Source organism: Lonchura striata, chromosome 3, assembly GCF_046129695.1.
Source record: "Lonchura striata isolate bLonStr1 chromosome 3, bLonStr1.mat, whole genome shotgun sequence".
NCBI lineage: Eukaryota > Metazoa > Chordata > Aves > Passeriformes > Estrildidae > Lonchura > Lonchura striata.
The window spans coordinates 85,386,170-85,408,839 of record NC_134605.1 but is presented as its reverse complement, the minus strand read 5'-3'; the positions used below and the strand labels follow the sequence as shown (position 1 = coordinate 85,408,839).

Genomic DNA, 22,670 nt, shown 5'->3' with positions numbered 1-22,670 from the left:
ATGAAAGCAGATACACAAGCCATAGGAAAAAAAAAGAAAACCTGCTCCATAAATTGGAATGATTTGTAAATATTCTAGAAATATATTCAGATAAGGAAATATTATGTCAAATATATGAATTTACCTTTATAACTGTTGCAAGATTGCAGCAGTGTAACTGATGCTAGTTGAAATATTCTGAAAGCAGTATTAAATGTTCAGTATGTCACAGTGATGAAAAGTATAATGTCATTTTTGCAGTTCTAAAAGTTTAAGTGAGCTATTTAAAAAGAACAGTACACCTGAGATTTCTGCTGGGTTATTTTTTTAAACTGACAGTGAAAGAAAATTACTTTCTCAGCCAGCACCTTAATCCATAGAACAAAGAGGATTCTATAGCTTAAACACACTAAAATACTAGGTGTTAAATTCCTGTAGCTGTTTGGTGTTATTTGAACTTTGCAGTAAACCTCCACCAGATTTATCTGGTGGAGGTTTTTTTTGACCAGTAAGAAAGGGAATACTTGAGGGAAAACCTTAACTGTATAATTTAAACTAACATGTAGCATTACGTTTCTTATCAACAAGATGCATTAAAATGGAAAAAGTGAATCAGCAAAGCCATCTTGGGAGTGGGATTATTAAATTCGCAGTTTGCTGCTGCTAATTTGTTAGTAGGCTTCAGTTGTTCAACAAAGCTCATGCACTCACTTTGCAAAACTGATTATTAGATGAAATGCCCTCTCTCATTGCCACGGGAGAAATAGCTCTGAATCAGGGCTGTGTCACAAATGCAGTTAGCTGAATAATCTCAGCTCAATGCCATTTACCTAACAGAATTATGAAGATGATGCTGATATAATGAATAGGCTTTGCTCAAACAAATGTAGTCCCCTGGAGATAATGGAAATTCAGTGAAGAGCCCTTTGGTTTTTTTTGTTTATATGAAGAGCCTGGACTCTAATTAAGTCAGTCCTTGCACTACTATGAGAAGTATGTTACTTTATGGCTACTTATTATGATTTGACAAACTTCATTTGAGGGACAGAGATTCATTTATGGAGCTCTTCAAGCTTGTTGCTTCTGGAAGGTATTTTCTCTTAAATTATGCTTCTTTAGCATGTGTATTTTATTTGCTTTGATAAAATATGTCTTAACTAGAATAACATAGTTGTTAGAGTTAATATGAAACTGAATTCTTTCATGTATTCTACACAGATTATTGTGTTTTGTAGTCAGTGTTTCATGAGCAAACTCAGGAACCAGATATAGTCAATTTTGAAGGAAACTTCCTGCCATTTTTTTTCTTTTGATTAATGATGATGTGCATATTCATACTTATAAGAATTTTAAGAACAGACTTTTTTTCCATTTTTCAAATGCAAATACTGAATAATATACCATTATGGGTCAAAGACAAATGATAATACTGAGGACTTTGTAAATAAACATTTACTTTAAGCATCTGATAACAAAACTGAATCTCAGAATGAAAAAAAAATGCAATATTAAGATTATGATTTTCAATACAAAACTTTTCCCTGGTGTAAATTTCTGTTTCACTAAAATATTCTTGAAACACTACAAGAAACAAGAATGTTCTTCTGTGGTGAGTCTTTATGGATGTTCAATGACACAATGAAGTACAGAGAACTATACCTATCAGAGTGCTAGACATTTTTCAGGGACATCTATTTGGAAACAATTTCTGTTGGAATGTAAGAAATAGTTTTGGTTGTGAATTCAGAAATGTACATGTAGAACAGACCAGAATGATAAAATAGTTTTGCTGTTAAAAGCATTGTGGGTTAGTATTTGTCATGAATATATATAATAAAATAAATATTAATTCTTTTAGGGTGAAAAAGGAGATAAAGGAGAACCAGGACCAGAAGGCCTTCCTGGAACAGAGGTAAATGGAACAATAATGAAAGAGTCAAGTTTGAAACTTCTGGATGAGTGGTTAAGAAATGCAATTCAGACTTTGTGTAAGCAGTGATGGATTTAGAAACTGGATCTCCCTGGAGATAAAGTTTGCTTTATACCCCCTTGTCCTTCTCACTCTTGCCCTTGATGGGGGTTACCCTGACTTTAGGTTTTAATGCTGGATACTCTTGCAAAGTATTGCTGTTGAAGACAGAGAGCATCTCCCAGATGGGGAATGACTGACATTAGGACTAGAATCCAGATACAGGACTTGGAAAAAACATTCAGTAATACTTTTTAAAGCATCTTTTCTGAAAGAATAAAAAGGTCAGCATTTAACACAAATATACTATGGCAGTGTGGCTGGGGCTACTGAAAATGCAGTAACACAGGCTACAAAATTATGACACGTTTTACATTACCTGGCTTTTTATGCACACAAAAAATATTTTTCCTGTTTTAGGTAATTATAATTTAATGCTGGGTAAATGAGGCTACTTTTAAGTAATAGTGGATATCCTTCAAGTGAGTCCTACATGCACTAAGCTGAAACTACATTTAGGTATTTGTAGAGGTATTCTCTTGTAGCCTGTCTGTCTGTAAAGGTGAACCGTATGAACTCTCATACATACATATATGCTGACAGCATGGAAAAAACACATCTGTGTTTCTTTCCATAGCTCTGGTGACATTTCTGTCTTGGTCTTACATGATCTTCTTTACTACATGAGATCTTGTTCCATCAACCTTTTAGGAAGAGTAAGGTATACCAAGTATCTGATTAACTCTAGGACATACTTACCATAGTGGCACTGTGAAAGTGAAAAATACTGAACACTTATATTTTTAAACATTTACTGAACTGTTGCAATGTGTCAGTAGATGGTAGATTATTATTAAGGGAACTGTCATTAAAACATTAAAATGGAAGTTAAACTGCATATGGCAGTATAGCATTGTATTATCTGAAATCATATATCATTCCTTTTTGCAACACTTAGATAAAATGCTTTGAACTCAATTATCACTTTGTATGGAGTTATCAGTCCTTAAATTTACAGGACTGTGTATCATTGACTCCTAGTTTCTATCAGGGTCTCTAACTTGCTCTGCAAGCAGAAATGTAACATCTGATATTTCTGCAATAATCAAGTTAATCTACTTACATTGGTGTAATCTGCACTGCTGTATAAAAACAGCCTGAAAACACTTAAAGCTGGTGGCATTGCCTTCTGGCAGGTGTTGCCTCTGCCTGGGGGAGTGAGGGTTTCCATCCTCACAAGAACTAGAAGATGATGACTGAACATTTTTTCTTGAACAAATGATAGAAACATATTTGAATGTATTTTAATCAAAATCATAAAAGTAGGTGTCACAAAAACTTTTGCTTGCTGTTGCTAACTTGTGTTTTCTTAGCTGTACAGAAAGTTCTTGCTAGAAAGAAGTAGCATGACAGAGGGGAAGCCAGACCTAGTTTGGAGACTAGGCTGTAGTGATGATATACCTAGAAAGTTTTAATTTCCTCTTCTCTCACTCGTGCTTACTGGCTCAGTTAATCTCATTGGGAACCAGGTTTCGAGGCGGGAACTGTGAATATGTCTAAATGTTTCACACATCTCCCAGTTTATCTCTCCAGTAATCTGAGCCAAGTTCTACTATGCTGTGTCCCAGCCTGGGATATTATTCAAAATACATCTGACAACATGAATACTTGCTATAAATACTACTACTGTGGTTGCCATTGTTTTTAGTTTCCTAAGGAGTAGTTATAAATAACTTAATATATTACTAATATAGCCCTCCTGTAGTACACGCTCATGTCTCTAAGCATGGTATTTGCTTTTATAGGTTGAACAGTCAGTTTGCTTGAATAGTATCTCTTTCATCCCTTGAGACTCTTTTAGCCACTTGACATAAAATGCAGGTGCCATATTGCTGCGACTAAAATCCTGTAATTTTTTTTAGATGTTGTTTCCCTTCACCATTCTTTTCGATATTTTGTTTTACATTGGGTGTGAGACCTATTTGCTTTTGTAACTGAGAAGTTATGAGTTGTCTGGTCTAGTGGACAAGGTGGTTATCAGTGAGAGGTTGGACTCGATGATTTTAGAAGTCATTCCCAAGCTTAATGATTCTGTGATTCTCTAATAATTCTGTCATTTGTATCACTGTATCACTGTAACAAATGGAGCTTCATAGACACACTATCTGAAAAAAAAATGATAAAAACACTCATAGCCTGTGTGGAATAAGGACAAATTTGCAATGTGTATATATCTGTTGAATATGTTCTCTGTTATATCCTTATGTCTGCCTGTTGATCTGAAGTGAAAAGAAGATCTTTACCACTGAAACTTTTAGACTTTTTTTGAGTCATGTTGTTTTCTTGATCACTGGTGCAGGTAGGAATGAATGCCATGGGATACTGCCAATTACTATTTTCTGACTTAAATTAAATCCTTTGGCAAAAGTAAGTCAAAACAGCAAGTTTTATTATATCTGTCAGCATGTGTCATGCATAGCTGGTGGAGGAATAGTGTCTTTCTTGTAAGTGGGAAAAAAAAAAAGTAAAACAAATCTGAAATTAAAATCTAGGATGTATATTAAACCAAGTGTTTTACTGGTTATTTTTATTTCTCTTACTGGGGGAAGTAATGCCATAAGTGACTTTTCTAAAACTTTCCTACATAAAATTTTATTCTTTATGCACCTGGGATAGGATGGACCTCTTAAGTTCAGTAAGCAATAAAAGAATCCCAGGTTTTCAATGGAAAGATGGAAACCATAAGAGACCTTTTTATTTTGATGCTTGTTGGAAAAGGTAATCAGAAGTATGATAATTTTTAAAGGGATCCTGCGTCTTGTTATAATAGCAATAGTTGTTTATCTTCACACCCTCAGGACCTGCCTGTCTAATCTTGCACTGTCTTAGTATTAGCATTGCAATACTAAGAGTCCAGTGAATTCTAGTACTATACCAGTTTGAAGTTTTTGGAATTCCATTAATGAGAAAACAGCAGTATCAGCATTTAAAAGTACCTGAGACGTAAACTGAGAGAAAGTATATTGTTTGGAGCTATGAAAAAACTTTGCTAAATTAGAAAAGTTATCTCAGCATATCCAGGTTGGCATTGTACAACTGACTTTGAAGCTATTGTTGACTTAGATTTTAAGGTTGCTCTGTGAAGGAAATGCTCTTAGTGGTTAGAGTATTCCCAAGCTCTGTTACTCAGTAGAGATAATTGATCTGATCTGTAATAATGGAGCTGCACATTGTTGGTTAGAGTGTTGGGTTGTGTATGTATTTCCAGTATAGTAGATAATATACATTGAACCAGATTACTCTAATGAAGGCCACAGGATTGCAAATAACAAATTACATTTTCCCCAGAAGGTATATTTTAGAGTTGTAAACCTGTTGTCCTGAATACATGATTGCAGTCTGACTGCATTTTCTATTGTCACGTGCGCAGCACAGTTTATGCTGTGCAAATAGATGCAATTCCTGTAGGCAACATTTGGCTCCTGCAAGGAGCTGCTGGAGTCTTCTGGTTTGGGTCCAGCTGATCTTTGCAATTTTTCATTGAGAACAGTACCTGGTGTCAGCTGGTGGTATATTTTACCTGTTTTATCTGTTTTTCATTCATTCCACCAGAAGTACTGTTGTCAACCCCTCCAAACAAAAACACTGCCTCTAATTTAATCTTTCCCTCATTGACCTCAGTTCACACTCTTACTGATATTTGTGATATACTTGTTCCAGTAATTTCTCTGTTGTTGGAAATTGCATTAAAGTTATCAGTCTTATTTTATGTATGTATATAGAACATTTCTCATTTTTGCTGTTTCCAGTATTGTTATCTTGTTAGCTTTGAATTTGTCTTCTATATACATATTTTAATGCTTACTTTACATTTTGGTTTCCATAGAGGAGCCATATTGTAAATTTATCATGACCTATAAAAAGACCAAGCTGTAGTCCTTTTAGAGGAGAAAATGCTTCAGCTTAAGGCTGTTCATGAACTCACAAATGTATATTATTATATTGGTCCGAAAAAGCTAGAATTAGACAGGGATAGAATTCAATACCCAATTAATTTACTCTCTGTTATAAGAACTGCTGAAATTTCTAATCTGTACCTGAATTTCTGGCAAAATTGGTAAAATATTCCTTAGATCAATAGAAATTCATGTGTTTTCAGAGCTGACTTTATTCTCCTAAAATATTGAAGAAAATGAGCTTTTCTAACTTAAGGCTTGGTCTAAAATCATCCAAATTGTATCTGTTTAGATAACCACATTAATTTTACTGCAGCATCCTGTTCTGGTCTTTGCCAGAGACAGGATACCCTACTGTACTGTGCTAAAAGCAGATTTGACTTGGCACAGGAATTCTTTCTTCTTATGGCATTTCAGAGACAGTGAGCCAGCAGCTAAACCTCTCAGCAGCTTCACAAAGGTCACTGTAGGGAAGGATAGGCATGGTGCATTCCCAGATGTGCTTTTTGCAAGCATTCACTATGTCTGAAATTTACTAAGATTATAATATTTTTAAATGCATAAATAATGTGTAGGCAAACTAGAAATTCTCATAATGAGTCTGTAACATTGGATCCTTTAAAATTCTCCTTCAAACACTATAAAGTTTCCTGTAAAGCATGTAGTTTCCTCTTGTCCTTTTTATTTGAGGTCAATTGCTATGGCCATCATCTCTGCAGTAGCTCTCAGACTGCACACCTCACTGAGGTGCCCTTGCAGATAAAAGTTTTAAACACAGCAATTAGGAAAAAATAAGGTTTGTAGTTTGAAAGTGCGTGGCTCAGGCTCAGCATCTTTCATCTGCAGTTGCATTTTCTATTCAGTAGAGACACACAGATATATGTCACCATCTGTGAGTTGCACATTTTTTTTGCCTTATCTTTTATCTTCTGTAAACATACAGCCTAAGAGCTAATTCCTAAACTCATAACTATTGTTCCACGGCTGATTTGCTATTACTGATTTTGAACCAAATCCATACAGTTTGCATACCTGAAAAATCCTTAAAATGGCTTTAAGAGTATGGATTGGTTGTGTTTTATGCAGTCTTTCAGAAGGAGGCTGAAAGTAAAATGTAACAAATGGAGGCAATATTAAAGCTATGTCATAAATATGCAGATTGTAAAAAGAAAGCAATTTTTTGGCTTGGTTTTTGAATCCATCTGCCTATTACATTTTTTAAGTTCAAACAGCAAAACTACTTCTGATTTAACTATTACATATTTGGCAAGCCTAATAAAGAACAAATCAAAGCTAAATCAGGGGTATTTACAACAACCACAAATTTAATCCAAAGTGGGTACTTAAATGCTCATATAGTTCTAAATGATGTTCCTTCCAGATGGTGAATTAATGTAATTTTAGCAGGAAGTGAAGTTGCACAAATACGCAGTATTTAGAACACTCATTGATTTCATGTTTCTGTACCCACCAAGGCACAGATGTTAGTCACCATTTTCGTGCCAGTTGTCTCCATCTTCCTAATAATTGCAAACTGAGGAAGAGAGTTTGCAGGGACAAAAAAGGGAGTTGGGAAGAACTTTAGTTTGTAAGCCCTAGTTCAGATGTAAATTAATTTTTTCTACCCTTGACCTATTTAACCTCTAGAATAATAAAGATGGTGGTCTGTTTGTGGAGCATCTTATTATGATTATGATTGGGTCTCATATTGCCTCCATTGTTGCCATTTCATTTTTAAGTAAAATCTTTTAACTTGTAGAGGTGTCTCTGACTTTCAATATACACAGTCTCTCATGCCACTAAAGCAGTAGTCAGAGGGAAGGCACAAGACAAATCTCTTGACTTAAATAAAAATGAATTTCTGGTAGGTTGGTCCAGCATGATAATTAAGTTCATTCATTGCTGTAGAATGGCTTGAATTTGCTAGGCATATTTTGAAACCATTCATTTTTCCATGTGTTTTGCAGCAAGGAGAAGACAACAAAGATTGTGTGCTGGGTACTATAGATATTTTATGGGGATTTTTTGGGTGCTTCTGGTGAGGACTTCTTAGTGGAAGAGTTGTATAAGAGATATTGTAGAGGGTAGATTCAGATAGGTGTAAGTAGGAAACACTATATAATGAAAACAATGAACACTGGAAAAGGTTTCTCAGAGAGGCTGTAGATATCCCATCCCTGCAAACATTAATGGGTTGGATAGGCTCGGAGCAGCCTGATCCAGCTGGCAATGTCCCTGTTTGCTGCAGGGGAGGTTGAACCAGGTGATCTTGAGAGGTCCCTTCCAACCCAAACTACTCTGATCCTGTGATGTGAAATGGCTGTGTATGCAAAGTGTAGGCAGTACTAATTGCTTGTCCTGTTGAAGGCAGAACTAAAGAAGGAGGTGTGAAGGAAATAGATTATTTCTCTAACTGCCTTTGTGAATACCAGTGAAAATGAGTGTTGGAAGGTGTGCAGCAGCTCTGAGCTGTACCTTCCTGGAGCTCATCAGTTCAGCACTGCTACTTGAAACATAAAATCTGCAGTTCTCTGACCACCTCTGCCTCTTTTCCAATTTTAGCAGAGTTCAAGTGAATGTACTAGCACTCTCTCTAATGTTCTATTTTATCTTTTTTGGCCATGCAAGACTGCAAAAGAACTTTGCATTTCTACTCAGTACTTACCATAATGGGGCACAATAAAGTAGATGGCTTCGTATGTTTAATTATGTGTTGAAGACACATGTGGTTTTTGATAGATATGTGTCTGTTCACAAAATAATGAAAATAAAGAATTTTGAGATAGCACTAATAACATGATAGAATTTTAAGGTCTATTTGTTGAGTCTATACTACTTCACAGCGCTACAAGATTTTGTCCCAGAATTTTTCACAGATGACAACAAATATGCATTTCTCTTTTTGCCCAGGGACTAAAAGGCGACCCTGGTAGTCCTGGTGCAGATGGTCCAAAAGGAGAAAAGGTACCTTTTTAAATCTATTAAGTTGTATGTATATGTAAGTGTGCATGATATTCCTCAGTTTTGAACACGTTGCAGTAACTGTGTGTGGCAAACACCCACTGCTGCCATTTGTGCAACTTAAGGGTTAAAGTTACAGGTTAAAGCACAGGCTAACTGTAATGCAAAAGACACCATTACAATGAATTTTAAAAGGAGTTCTGAGCAGGAGGCTAAATTTGGTGTTCTGAATTGCTCTCTGGGTGCACTAATTTGCTCCCATGAACTAAGCCTGAAGGTCTCAGATGTGATTTGTACCTCGATGACCTAATTCTGTGAATATTCACAGTCAGATTTCTTTACATATGTGAGCTGTCACGCTGCCTTCAGCAGCCACCTTGTGCATGTAAGCTGCAGCTTGTAACTTGACATATGGAAATGTGTTTTGAAGGATTGCTTTTTTAAGCTATGATTCATTTATGCAGAGGCCTGGTGCTTTCTTTTCCCTTTAACCTGTGGTAAACTGTGTATATCTCTGCCATTGCTGGAGAAGAATATCACTTTATTCACATATTTCCATAATCAACATGCTTGATGATTGCAGTGAAATCACTTCTGCAGTGCTGCATGTTCTCTAAAAGGTCTAGAGGTTAAATATGTATAACTAAAGAGATTGTTGATTTACTTCCTCTCCTGTTTTAACTAGGGAGATGCAGGACCTCCAGGACCAGCCACCTTAAGTGTGAGTACATGTAAAGAAAAACAACCAAAAGAAAATCTCTAAGAAATGCTGCATGTTTTTAACTAATTTGCAATGTGAATACTCCCACTAATAAATCTAAAAGTCAAGTCCCTTTCTTCATAGTGCCTCTGCATTTTTTATATGAATTGTGAAGGGAATTCTATTAAAATAAAAAAATAAGCAGGTTTGAAACATCTTGCTCCTTCCAAATTCTAACAAGGATATTATCTTGTTTATTAGAGGTATAAATAGTACAGACTTGTTCAAGTGAAAGAATTCCTTTGTTATTTTAGAGAAAAGCATTTTTCAGTAAAAGCTTGCAAAAATGCTCAATGCTTTTAGGGTATGGTATTCTGGCTAGATACTACTGTATGGATGGTGGAAAATATTCCTAATTTCCTTGCAGTCCAGGCCCCAAGCATGTACAAAGCCTGAAGAAAACACTCCAGGGCATGCCTTGTTTACTTCATAAAAGTAATAAATCCTGTATGAAGTCTATGAATTCTAGTGGTTTTGCTCAAGAACTGAGATGAAAAATCCTTCCCTTCAGAACAGTCTATTTGGGCAAAAACAATTCAAAATGGTGCAAAAGAGTGTGGCAAAAATTAAAAAGAAAAAAAAAGAGAGAAAATCTTCCAAATTCCAGGCTGTACTTTCACAACATCAATAGCTCTTCTCCCAGATGCAGTATTATGAGCCACATCTATACTATTCATATTACCCATATAATCCTAAATAAACTTCAAAACAACTGTTATTCATAGCATAAATGATTATACATTGTGTTTTCCCTCCCTTAATTTCCAACACTGTAGCAGCAGGATCTCCATTAGAACTACAAACATTGAAGACCCATAACATAGAGATAAATTCCACTCTTCAGGTGTCAAAAATAAGTTGCCATGTTTTAGAATACTTGTTTTTTTGATTATGAATTTTAATATCCTGTATCTGTATTTCCTGGGAAGAAGCTAGTGTTTTGTCCCAAGATCAGTGACTTTTTGCTGCAGTTCATATCTTGCTGGAGGTAAACAGGTCCCTTTATCTCCTTTAGTTCTTGAGTATACAAACTGTGTTAAGAAGAGTTAATATTTTATTAAAATATTATTAGTAACCTGAAATTGTACTGTAGTAGATGCATTGGAGTATGTCTTGATTTAGATAGATTCTTACAGGACTTGAAGGGATCATAGGAATAGGAATCAGACATGTCTGAAGATAAGACAGGAAAAAACCTGAGGATATCTATTTTGTGTGTGTTCTAAGACCATAGAACAGTCTTTTTGAGAAATTTTTATGTAAATGATTGGGAAATTAGTATATCTGTTCTGATAGAAGTACCTGGATATGTTAAGTCTCTTTTTTTTTAATGTGTTCCTTGTCTTAAGTTGTGGACACTTAGCTTTCCTAAGAATCACACTCAGAGGTCAGTAGTATGATATCAAGAATCAGAGAATATGCTGAGCTGGAAGGGACCCACAGGTTGGAAGGGATTGTCAAGTCCAACTCCCTGCCCTGCACAAGACCATCCCCAAGAGTCACACTACATGCCTGAGAGTATTGTCTAAATGTTTCTTGAACTTTATCAGATTGGTGCTGTCCCCACTTCCCTGTGGAGCCTGTTCTAATGCTCAACCACCCTCTGGGTGAAGAATCTTTTTCTGATGCCCAAACTAAACCTCCCCTGACCCAGCTTCAGACCATTCCCTTGGGTCCTGTCACTTATCACCAGAAAGAGGAGATCAGTGCCTGCCCCTCCTCTTCCCCTCATTTGGAAGTTGTAACTGCAGTGAGGTTTCTCCTCAGTTTCTTCCAGGCTGAACAGACCAAGTGACCTCAGCTGCTCTTCCCTGCAAGGGCCTTTTTTCTCCTTGTGGCCCTCACTTGGACATCTCTAGGAACTTAACATTTTTTTATATTGCATTTCTTTGATTACAGAATGCTTTGGAAATGTTTCAGTTCATTGATTCCAGCACAACAAGGTGTCTGTGTGGTACATTTACTGATGGTCTCCTTTACACTTTTTAAAAGAAAAGGTTTAACTTTTAGGAAAGCAGACAGTCTTCAGAGGGATGTTAGTAACTGATGTAGACAAGAGTGAGTGTTATGGGTTTAGCAGTTTGAAGACAGATTACAGCAGAGTGGGAATACATGGCTCAGCAGGAAGGCTTTCTCTCTTGGCCACTGTAAATCGTGTGTTTCTCTTGGCAAGAGCTAAAAGAAGATTAATTACATGAGTGATGGTGGCTAAGGGAAAATTCTGTTTTCAGAGTAGTTTTATTTGTGTGACTTCTGTGTGGCTGTGATTCTTGAGATATATAATCATGAAAGGAAGATTCATATCATGCTGTGAATAAATAGTAGGTCAGATAATATCACAGTTCATATGTCACTTAATGAGAACTTACTATGTCAGAACCATTCATGCTGTTATAGCCAAAATATGATGTAAGTGTTTCATTTATGAGTCCTGTTAAAGTTTTAAAATGTTCCATTCATTTGGGATGAAGGCATAATATCATAAATTTATTCTCTGCTTCTAGTAATTGTTATTTTTTTCCTAGTGTGAAAATTATTTATTTTTATCTAAAAGATAAATGAATTTTGCTGGGGGGCAGGGAGAGAAGTGAAAATGATGACACACTGTTAGAACTAAGTCCTAAGTATGACTTTTGGGCAGTAAGGAAGGGAATATTAAAAGGGACCAGGTTTTGCTCAAACTAGACAACTGGGCCTGGGTCATCAACCTTCTGTCCCAGTGCAATTGCACACAGGTGGTAAATGATGGCATCATACAGAGCTCTACTGCCTTGTGCAATTTTCCATTCCTGTGTGTTTCCATAGATATCATACATCTGTGGAGTAAGCTGAATGAGGTCTATCATATATTCTTATTTCTGTATAAAGTAGACCATCAGTAGTGTTGTTCGGGGTCAGAATGTTCTCCCCATACACAGATCTGTACCATGCTTCCATCCTTAGCACAGGGAGGGTGAAGGCTGCAAAAGACTGAGGTTGCTTCACTGCAGCAGCTGGTTGATCCAGGGAGAATTGCCTGTAGGTAATCTATACAAGTATGTAAGAGCATGCAGTAGAAATTCTTGGGGGTTTTTTATTTTTGTTTTTTTGGGGGGGGGGTTTTTTTGTCTGTGCTACTGACATCTGCAAAAGTCTAAAAAGATGTCAGTGACTCTGTGTCTAAAAGTGTTTGTGCAACCCTTATGAGCAGGAATTCCACACAGCTCAGAAGTATGAGCAACATAGGAACATGAGAAAATACAGAAGAGAATGACGGGATTGGTACTTGGAGGGAAAAATATATTTTTAAGTGTCCAACTGACAGACACAGCCATTATAGTATGGAATGAGGGAAACTTCAAGGCAGTATGTATGGCAGAATTCATAAATACCCAACAGCTGTAGCAACCTATTAGGTAGATGAGCATATGCTAAACTGCAAAACAGGCAAAACAATAGCACTACTTTTTAAGATGCAAAAATTATTTTATGAGTTTGAAATTGAAATTTTATAGCTCAGAAAGTGCATCTGAAAAATAAATTAGAGCTCTGGATCTTCCTGTCTGATGCAAGTTAACAAAATTTCACACTGTAATCCTAACAGTATTAACATTTAACAAAACTTCTTACTTGTAGCAATAGCAGAGAATTCAGAAAGAGATGGGATTAGAATCCCATGTGGTTTTGTGCATTTATTTAAGGTACATACATAAGTCTTGTTAATACAATTTTATCAATCATACATGAAGAATTAGAGAAAAGAAACAGCATTGTAATGCAAAATATGATAATCTGTAAGAAGAAATATGTCATAAATTTTATAGGATTTACATAGAAGCCTACTGAAATTAGCCATTTCAGTAATTCTAAGTATATTTGTTTGACTCAGGCATTATTCATGCAAATACATTTTATTGTAAATTTGACATATATATGGGTATATTTGAGCCCTTTTATTAAGGATGCAAAGTTTTCCTGTGTTTCTGTGAATCAGTTAACACTCCCTAAGTCCAGGTATATGTATGTATTTTTCTTATCATTTATGGTGGTAGTTTTATGGGAGTAGTCCAAAATCATGACTGATTCTCAGCCTTTTTTTGTACTGTCTCTAATTTCTCTGCTATGTTCTGAATTGCTCTGTAAGTAGTAGATGTCTCTTTAGTACCTTTCAGGTGTCTTATGAATAAATGCTGTGATTATATTTTGAACTTTTCTCCTGTATTACATGCACTTTATGAAGCAATATGGGAGATGTTTAAGGCTTAAGTTCCCTGATAAATTGTACTGTAGCTGATGAACCTTGAGAGAGTAAAAAGGAGGGATTGTATTGCTCTGTAGTGTGGTTTTGCCAAGATGTGGGATTTAGAGGCAGAAGCTGGGGACTGTGTTCTGCAGGGTCACAGCTGGCTCCGCAGCTTGCCTGATCTGGTATCCCCAGCTTAAGCCTGTGCGTGCTGTGTCAGAAGAGTGACAGGTGAGGGAAGGTAGCACAGCCATCTCTTGTAAAATATACGATAACTATTCCTCTCGACACTCGATACGCTGCTTTTAGTTCCTGGGGAAAATGAGCGTCCGTCCGTACGTTCCTGCGAACCTATCCCTTTCAGGAGTTATAAAATAGTCACCCAGATGGCACCAAGTGTTTACTCAGAAGCGAAGGCTTAAGTCAGTCACAGACAGAAGTCCCCAGGACTTGCTTACTAAACAGATATTTGGAATGTTGGCTCCTAGGTCTGGTTAAACCGATCCGAAGGAAGCCGGTGCACAAGTGCCGTGTGGAGGCGGCTGTGGGAGGAAGTTGCAGATTCAGGTCTGGGCAAGCTCCACTGTAACTTATGGCTCTCCCCTTCCTAAACAAACATCAGCTACAGATTGCACAGCTTTCTCCTCAGTTATTCATCAGAAGCCAAAAAAATGGACACACATTCTCCAGTAGTAAGCAACTCAATATTACCTTCTCTTTCTTTCCACATCATGATGTGAAGGAAAGTAATCCTACTTAATTAAAGAAAGTATAGAATGTAAATTGAATTTTCATTCTAAATCTCTTATTTTCACAAGTATACTTTAAGGAAAATCTGAATTTTATCTGAGCTTTTTTAATGCAGGTGTATTGATTTCCTGGAAATACTAAACTGTTCAGTTGTTTTTCATTAAATATAGTGATCACTTAAGTTCCACAATATACCTTACAAATATTCTCTTCTTCAAAAAGCATTTTTTAATTATGGGAGCAGGTTCTATTAAGATTATCCCTTTGTTAAAATAGAAGATGATTTAGCAGTTACAGTGCAGTTTTTATCTTCTTTATGCAGTAATACTGATAGTAAAGGCACAAGTGAAGATTGAAGTCTTAACCTTACTTTTAATTTGTTTTTTACCCTGATAAATTGGCATGAATGTGATTTCTATGTCCTTCATTAGAATCATGATTTGAAAATTGTCCCATATGCAGTACACATCAATGTAATTAATAATTTTGATTTAGTCCTCAGGATTTTGATTATACTTTTTTGCTTAGCAAATAAACTTATGTTTAATAAAAGTACTAGGTTCATGAATGTAAACTTGTGTGAAATTACCCTTCCAATTTCCCTTTCAAATTATTGTCTCTGAAGGAAAGTACATTTCAAGGTTAGTCAACAGAGAGAGCTAAAGAAATGGCCAAACCCAAAGAATGATGACATCAGTGAGGAATATATTTTCTGTTTGCTCCAGTAATAAATGATCAAGAAAATGTAGCTTGTCATGTTTTCTGGCAGACTGAAATACTTCTGCTAAATGCTGTCTCCTTTTCTCTAGAAGAAAATGGATTGAAAGCAGTTTAGCAAGAAAAGTGGTATAACAACAGATCAGTATGGTCACTGCAGTAACTTTAAGGGCTCAAGCAGGTGTAGAAATCTTTCCAGTTGCTGTCTCAAGGTAACTTTTGTAATGATGTCACTGAGATCAGGTAGTGTTTGAAAATGCTTAAGATAGAGCTAGTCTAATTTCCCTCATAAATGGTAATACAACAGGAAATTAGTAATCCTTCTGTGATTTCCCTGTGCCGTTTTTCCCATTGTAATATATTTGTAACAGTGAGGCGTGTCTGCAAGCTCTGCAGGCTTCCGTGTGGGTGGTGATGGACAATCTTTTGGACAAGAAGAGGAAACTATGGTAATTGTATTTTAAGATTTCCCCCTTCCTCACCCTCCTGTTTGGGGTTCAAGATAGGACAGCATCACATAAACTGCCTTGAAGACACCTGAGAAACCAACACTTTGGCCATCTTGACTGGAGGGAAGTTATTAATATTTCAGTTCCTTTGCTTGCTGAGTGTGATAGTCTGTTTTTACCTGAGAGGAAGTCATTCATTTACACTCAATATGTAAAGGCCAAACACGAAAATATTCTCAAAATAAGGTAGAAGGATCACAATGACCTGCACAGTAAAACTTACTCTCTACAAACACCTCCAGATTAAGTGGATACCTTTAAGACCTATTGAACTGCATCTTGCTGCATCCTGTCTGGGATGCTGTGCCACTCTTACATCAGTGCAGCCACAGCAGTACCATCCATCCCACAAGCAGTGTTTGGGTGGCTGGAGAGTGCTCCTTGAGTCAGTCATGCTGCAGTTCTTCACCCATTGTGTTATGTCAGGAATTTGGAAATCTGTGGTTACTTTCTACCTGACTCCTGATTACCATGACTCCATGATGCTCTACTTGTGGAGTTTACAGAGGGATCATTTAAAATGTAGTTCAATAATGTGACAGCTTTTTCTTTATCCTGAACAAGGACTGTGTTTTAAAGAACTACATCAATCACATGCAATAGGAACTGCGTGGCAGTCTGCTTTTTTAAATATTTCAGTGGTGGTGTTGTATAAGTGGAACTATACCTTTCTGTTTATAAACATAATGTTTTGAAATTGCTTGGCAAAATCATGTATGTTACAGTAGAGTCTTTTTGAAGTAGCAAATTTTATAATTCTAAAAGCTTCCATATTAAAATGATTAAAAAATTACCTATTCTTACATTATCACAAGGCATTTCTGCATACCTAATTTAGACTTTTTCTCTATCTTTATTTAACTCATCTCACTAAATTACATACATTTTCTCCCTGTCTAATAGCATTTATTCTGTAAAAATTGAGGTCATGTGTTTGCTGGAATTCATAGTGAGGAAAGTAGTGAAAGTAGTGGGTGAAAATAGTTTGTGTATAGAGCAGACAAACCAGTCTATAAATTAAATAAATTTTGTGGTTTAATTAGACCTCCATTATTATTGCTAACATTTGTATTATATTTAATTTTTGTTGAGAATGAAATGTATTCCAGCTCAGAATGTATTCCAGCAACGCTACCTACAAGTACATAGGGCAGCAGTCTACCCTTCTGCCTCAAAAACTATCAGCTATGTTTTGAAGCAACTTTCAGAATCCCAAAAATATATGTACTTGTCTAATATTTTGCTCTCTTGACATCAACCATAATCTTCTGTGAGAAGTAACATGGATAATAGCTTTAAGTAACCTCACTATTTCACTTTAGCTGGGTTTTTTCCTTTTTTTTTTTACATTATTTTTTTCACCATGGGGTCACGATAAAAACTTTGATTTTCTGAGAGTATGTTCTTAGGCACTTTCTCTGAGTTATTACATTTATGAACAATGCCTCCACCATATCTCTGCAGATGCTTGTTGTGATGTATCTGGTATTTAAAAATGCTTTTGTACCTGCAGAGTCACATGACAGCCCTTCTACAGTAAGTGGCTTCTGATAGTACCACACTCATACACTTCAAATTAACAGCTTTTGAAACAAAACAGCTTAACTGGCAGAACTGATTACTGATTTTTCTGTAACTTCCTAATATATTTTTCTTCTACTGTCTTACTAGTTTTTATCTCCTGATACTTTCAAAAAATATTGGCTCTTAAAGTACTAAAATGTTATTCAATACAAATTCTTTTAAAAACTCACTTATTCTATTGCAGCATTTTTTAAACTTGTTGTTTTTTCCTAGTTTCTATCAACTTAGATTAAGTTTTGATGATATTTCATTTAAATATTTGTCTGCATGTTTTTCACAGTGTGGTTCCTTTTTCTGTTCTATGTTCAAACCAGAATATTTTCCCTTGTCAATCCTTCCCTTTATGATTTACCTCTTATAAAGGGATTCACAAGTTTCTGCTCTTCATTTACAAGATTTTGTACAACCCTCTTGTGCCTACCAGTGCACCATGTATCATCTCACTTCATAGCCACCCTCACTCATTGTAGATGAGATGTAGACTCTCTAAGTTGCAGTTGCACTTAAGAATGTCTCCATTTTACTGGCTTTTCCCCAAGCTACGTGGTAATGTTTGAGATATTTCCACTTCATGTTTCTCAAGCTCCTTCAGGTACATTGTTCCAAGGGGCTTGCTTGGTCCATGACAGGAACAAGCTTTATAGACTCTGTATGTTGTTTTAATTCACTCTTCCAAGAAGTAGGTAGAGATCTGCCACTTTTCAGCCTCAAAGGTGGCCTCGCAAAGTCAGGAAAAGCCCATGTGTGTTAGGTCACCTCGAAGAATGCATCATATTTTCCTGCCAGCCTGATGTCACACAAATAGGCTGTTTTTATACCTCACAGTGCCTTGTGCTGTTCGTAGACATTGTTCTGCTCATTTCCAGAGCCATGCTTTTGCCAGTTCAAATATATCAGAGTGACAGTGACACATAGTGAATTATTTCAATTGCCTTGCAATACTTGAAGGGCACCCATAAGAAAAGTGAGGACAGAATTTAGCTAAGCCTGTTGAGAGGACAAGGGATAAAACTGAAGGAGGTATTAAACTGAAGGAGGGTCAATTTAGATTAGATAAAAGAACAAGTTTTTTTACAATGAGGGTGATGAAACACTGGAACAGATTGCCCATAGAGTTGGTGATGCTCCATACCTGAAAACATTCAAGTCCAGATTGGTTACGACTCTGAGAAACCATTATGTGTTTCTATGATCTTAATGGCTTCGGCTGTTGTTTACCTGGGAGTTTGTACTTGTAGAATAGATTGTCTTCTGACGTAAATGTTTTGAACACAAACCACAGCATATCCCATATACCACTGGTAGACAGAGAGATGGATGGATGGATGGATGGATGGATGGATGGATGGATGGATGGATAGATATAGATAGATAGATAGATAGATAGATAGATAGATAGATAGATAGATAGAGGTATGCATATTCAGTCTATATTCCATCCCTTTATCTGTGGTGGTGGGCTCCTCCGACCTACTATGCTATCCATGGCTGGAGGGAGCCAAATCTGATCTTTGATCTCCAAAGGAAGATCTCCAGAAATTAAATAGGAATGCGACCTAAATAGATATTACAAACATGTATTTCTATTCATTGCCAAGTTCTATAGGAGTTCAATGGTAGATGTTTTATTCCTCCGTTTAGACAGAATACACTGTAGAATGTTTCTTTTTTTTATTTCTCCCACAGGTTTCTTCTGCAGTTATTTTTTCATGATCTCTTTCAGTGAATGTTGAGCAAAGATAGCATTGCTACGTCATTACTTTGGCCAAGTTACTACAGTTTTAGAGCTGTGTTAGTTAACATGGCCTCTGTTGTCCTATCAATTTTTAAACGGAAGATCCCACTGAGGTTGGTGTGAACTTTTACCTCAGTTTCAATATCAGGATGTGGCTCCTTGTACAGGGGAGTCCTCCCTGCCTAGTTACCAATTGTACACAGCTCTCCTCCCTTTCCTTGAAGATAAATCTCCTTATCTGGTTCCTTTTTCTTGACAATAATATTGTAAAGAGAAGAAAAAGAATAAAAGTACTCCTTGGATAAAAAATGTTGGCTATTAATTATCACTATTGTGCAGTTGCATTCTTGTGTAATTCTTGTCCCCTTGGAGCCTTATTATACAGATATGTGAGGCTAAGTATTTCCTCTCCATAAAACGGACATTACAGGTTTTCATCTCATTCCCTTGCATAAAGTTGTCACTAAAATTAACCAAACAAAATTCCATCTCTTCCTGAATTCTCAGAATTTCTTCACAGAATTAGAATATTGTGAACAATTAGACAGAACACAACAAGTTCCACACTACCTAGATGAGAAAGTAAAGAAGCTTTACAGAGATCACATTGATGTGCTGCTTTATGGGTTTGTATATGCATAAGCTACATACCTTGCCCTGTAATTAACTTACCATTATATTATTTTTTGGACACATATTCTCATGCATATTTTAGTTCCATAAACTTATGGTGAAATACGGAAAGGTTGTGTATCAGTTTTGTAAAAGATCCTACACCTTATCCTGTTTACATTATAAACTGAAATGATAGGAGAAATATCCTATAATTAAATACTGCCTGAGATATATTTTTAGCTTCAGTATTTGAAAGTGGAGAAATGGTAGCAGTGAAAAAGCTCTTGAAGTGATCTATTATTTTTAAAATTGAAGTCAGACTACATTCTAATCAACTTAAAACTTTACTTGAAGATATAATGAGCTAGTAGCTTTGGAATGCCTACTTACTTTCTCAAGTTTATATTGAGAATTAGAGATCCTAAATGAACTTCTTAAATTCATTTCTAGAAATCTGCATACTTTAAAAAAATCATGATTTTCAGGATGCCTCAGTTGGTCCTTATTGGTTCAATAAATATGTGTAATTGATTCTAAGTAAAGTGTTTGAATTTGACTAAAGATACAATTCATGCTGAAGCAATACATAAAGCTGAGAAATTTTAAAGATTTTAAAATTTTAATATTTCAAATTCTTAAATAAACAAAATGTAAGTTCTCTAACTGTGTGACATCTCTCTCTAAAAGTATGCAATATAACATGCAAGGCTTTTTTTTTAATTATACAATGCAGAACTGTTACATATTCTTTGCTCATTACATTGAAAATTATTTCACATTTCTTGTTGCTATAATGGAAATTGCATTGCTTCCTCAAAGTAATTTTTTTATATTGTGTTCCAAGGTGACTCATGGAAAAAGCGGGGAGTGAGGGGAATGACTGTTTAAGTTGTTCTGAGATGTTATTTGAAGGCTTTATGATTATATTGTACAATAATCAGATATAAAATTAAAGCCCCAAAGCATCAGAAGTGGTCTGTGATTCGGTCTCTGACTGAAAAAGGCAGATCCTTGCACTGAATTCAGACAGAAGGCTCACAGGTCAAGGGTATATTCAAAACATTCAAAGCTCTGGTGCCTGTTCAGGGGAGACAGGGAGAGAGAAAAGAGACACTAAAGTGTTTTGAAAAGCCAAGCCAGAACTGCAGAGGAAGAAGCACAGGGCTGGTTCTTAGGATCCAGAGAGCATAAGGCCTTCTGCTATATTTAGTTCCCTTTCCTTGCCTTCCCCTCCCCCTTCAGTGCCTATATTTGAATTTGAGTTGTAGAGTACGTTGTCTATCATTTAAAATAACTTTTTTTGTCAATTTTTTACGGCATCCTAACTTAACAAGATAAATCACTTTTCAATTAATATTGTACTTAAATATAGCTGTGCTTAATTAGTGCTGACTTACTTCCTCTTTTCCAAAGGATACAGCCTTTATATGATGGAATGTGATTAATAATTATTGTTTGGACTTTTTTTTTCACCTTAATATAACATTGAAGGAGTTGTTAGGAATAGACAATTCTTATTATTAGAAATAAATACTTGTCTTGCTATCTGGATCTTTGGTCTAGTCTTACATTCTATAGAAAAATAGAGAATGAGAATAGCACTGAATGTTATAATTATTTAATGTTTGTATTTTAAGGGTTTGCTGGAGGGTCCCCAAGGTCCACCTGGCAAAGAAGGTCAAAGGGTGAGTAAACTTGGTGAGCAACTGGTCAGTGTGCTAACAGCTTGATGTGTGACTTCTGCCTAAACACTAATAAAAAATGGTAAGGTAGCAGCTGAGTATGAGGCTTGCTGACAACAAGCTGAGCCTTGACACTTGAGGTTTCTCTTCAGTTGAAGGAGATTTAACAATTTCAACCATCTAAAGTGTTTTCATGACTGGCAGAACAGATGTATTGTACTGTGTTTAGTGCAGTATGTTTCTGGTGTAATTTTAACTGAAAAAATATTAAAACTTTTCAGTTTTCCTTTTTTGGCAGGGGTGAACTATACTTTGAAACATCTAAGCTATATAAAGATATGCATTTAGAGTCATTATCTAAAATATTAGCAGAAACCAGTTGTACTGACCCATTATGCAAGTGTCAGTGCTTATGTGTACAACATATATGTACAAAAGATACTATATGGTACTGGGGGGGGGTGGGGGAGTGGGGAGGGGACAGACAGAATTTGCCAAATACATTAAATAAACCTTTGGTCATTTAGAATTTCAATATAATTAAGTAATTGACTGACTGGTTTCTCCATGTTCTGTTTTTACTTTCCCTGACTTATTGAATTTGATAATTCATTAGAGGAGATAACAAATACTTATGATTGTGGTATCACAAGAATTAATTCACTGTTATAAATTTATAATCTAGTATGTTCCTAAAATTTCAGGAAGATATTGTGACTCAAGCATTTTAATATTTTTACAAATAAGTGTGTGCCCAATTTGCAGTATTGAAGCTGGGGCTCAATAATTCTTGGTTTATTTAGGCATCTTGATATTCAATATCACAGTTAAAATATCTGAAGTAAAAAGATTAAGTGTTTCTCATTATTGATCTTAGTAAACTACAGTGAATTTCTAAAGGCTAACTGAAGGATACCAATAATAGTAATAAAACTAACAGAAGACTAGCTCTTGAACAAAATGAGTAATGACACACAGGCCCCAAAGTTATGTTTTATGTTGGTTGTTAAGTTTTAAACATAGCACCAAATTCCATTTAAGCTGAACACAAAGACACAAAAGCTGAGTTTATTTCTGCTTCTCACTAAGGATTGAGAACCTGGTCAGAAAAAGCCGGTGTAGTAATGCAGAATTCAAAGCTGTGTGATGAAAATGTTAATGAAGCACATTTACTAGCATATTAACATCCTTAGTAAGAATTTTATAATTATCATTACTATTACAGTTAGCA

The 22,670-nt window shown here is 35.8% G+C and overlaps 1 protein-coding gene across 1 annotated transcript in view; it reads left to right on the top strand.

Annotated features, from left to right (window-relative positions):
* Nucleotides 1-22,670, top strand: part of COL19A1 (collagen type XIX alpha 1 chain) — a 182,567-nt gene that overhangs the window by 84,130 nt on the left and 75,767 nt on the right. The window contains exons 13-16 of the mRNA XM_077782360.1: nucleotides 1,838-1,891; nucleotides 8,815-8,868; nucleotides 9,551-9,586; nucleotides 21,395-21,442. Coding sequence (XP_077638486.1) covers nucleotides 1,838-1,891; nucleotides 8,815-8,868; nucleotides 9,551-9,586; nucleotides 21,395-21,442 — 192 coding nt within the window. The remainder of the gene's footprint in view (nucleotides 1-1,837; nucleotides 1,892-8,814; nucleotides 8,869-9,550; nucleotides 9,587-21,394; nucleotides 21,443-22,670) is intronic.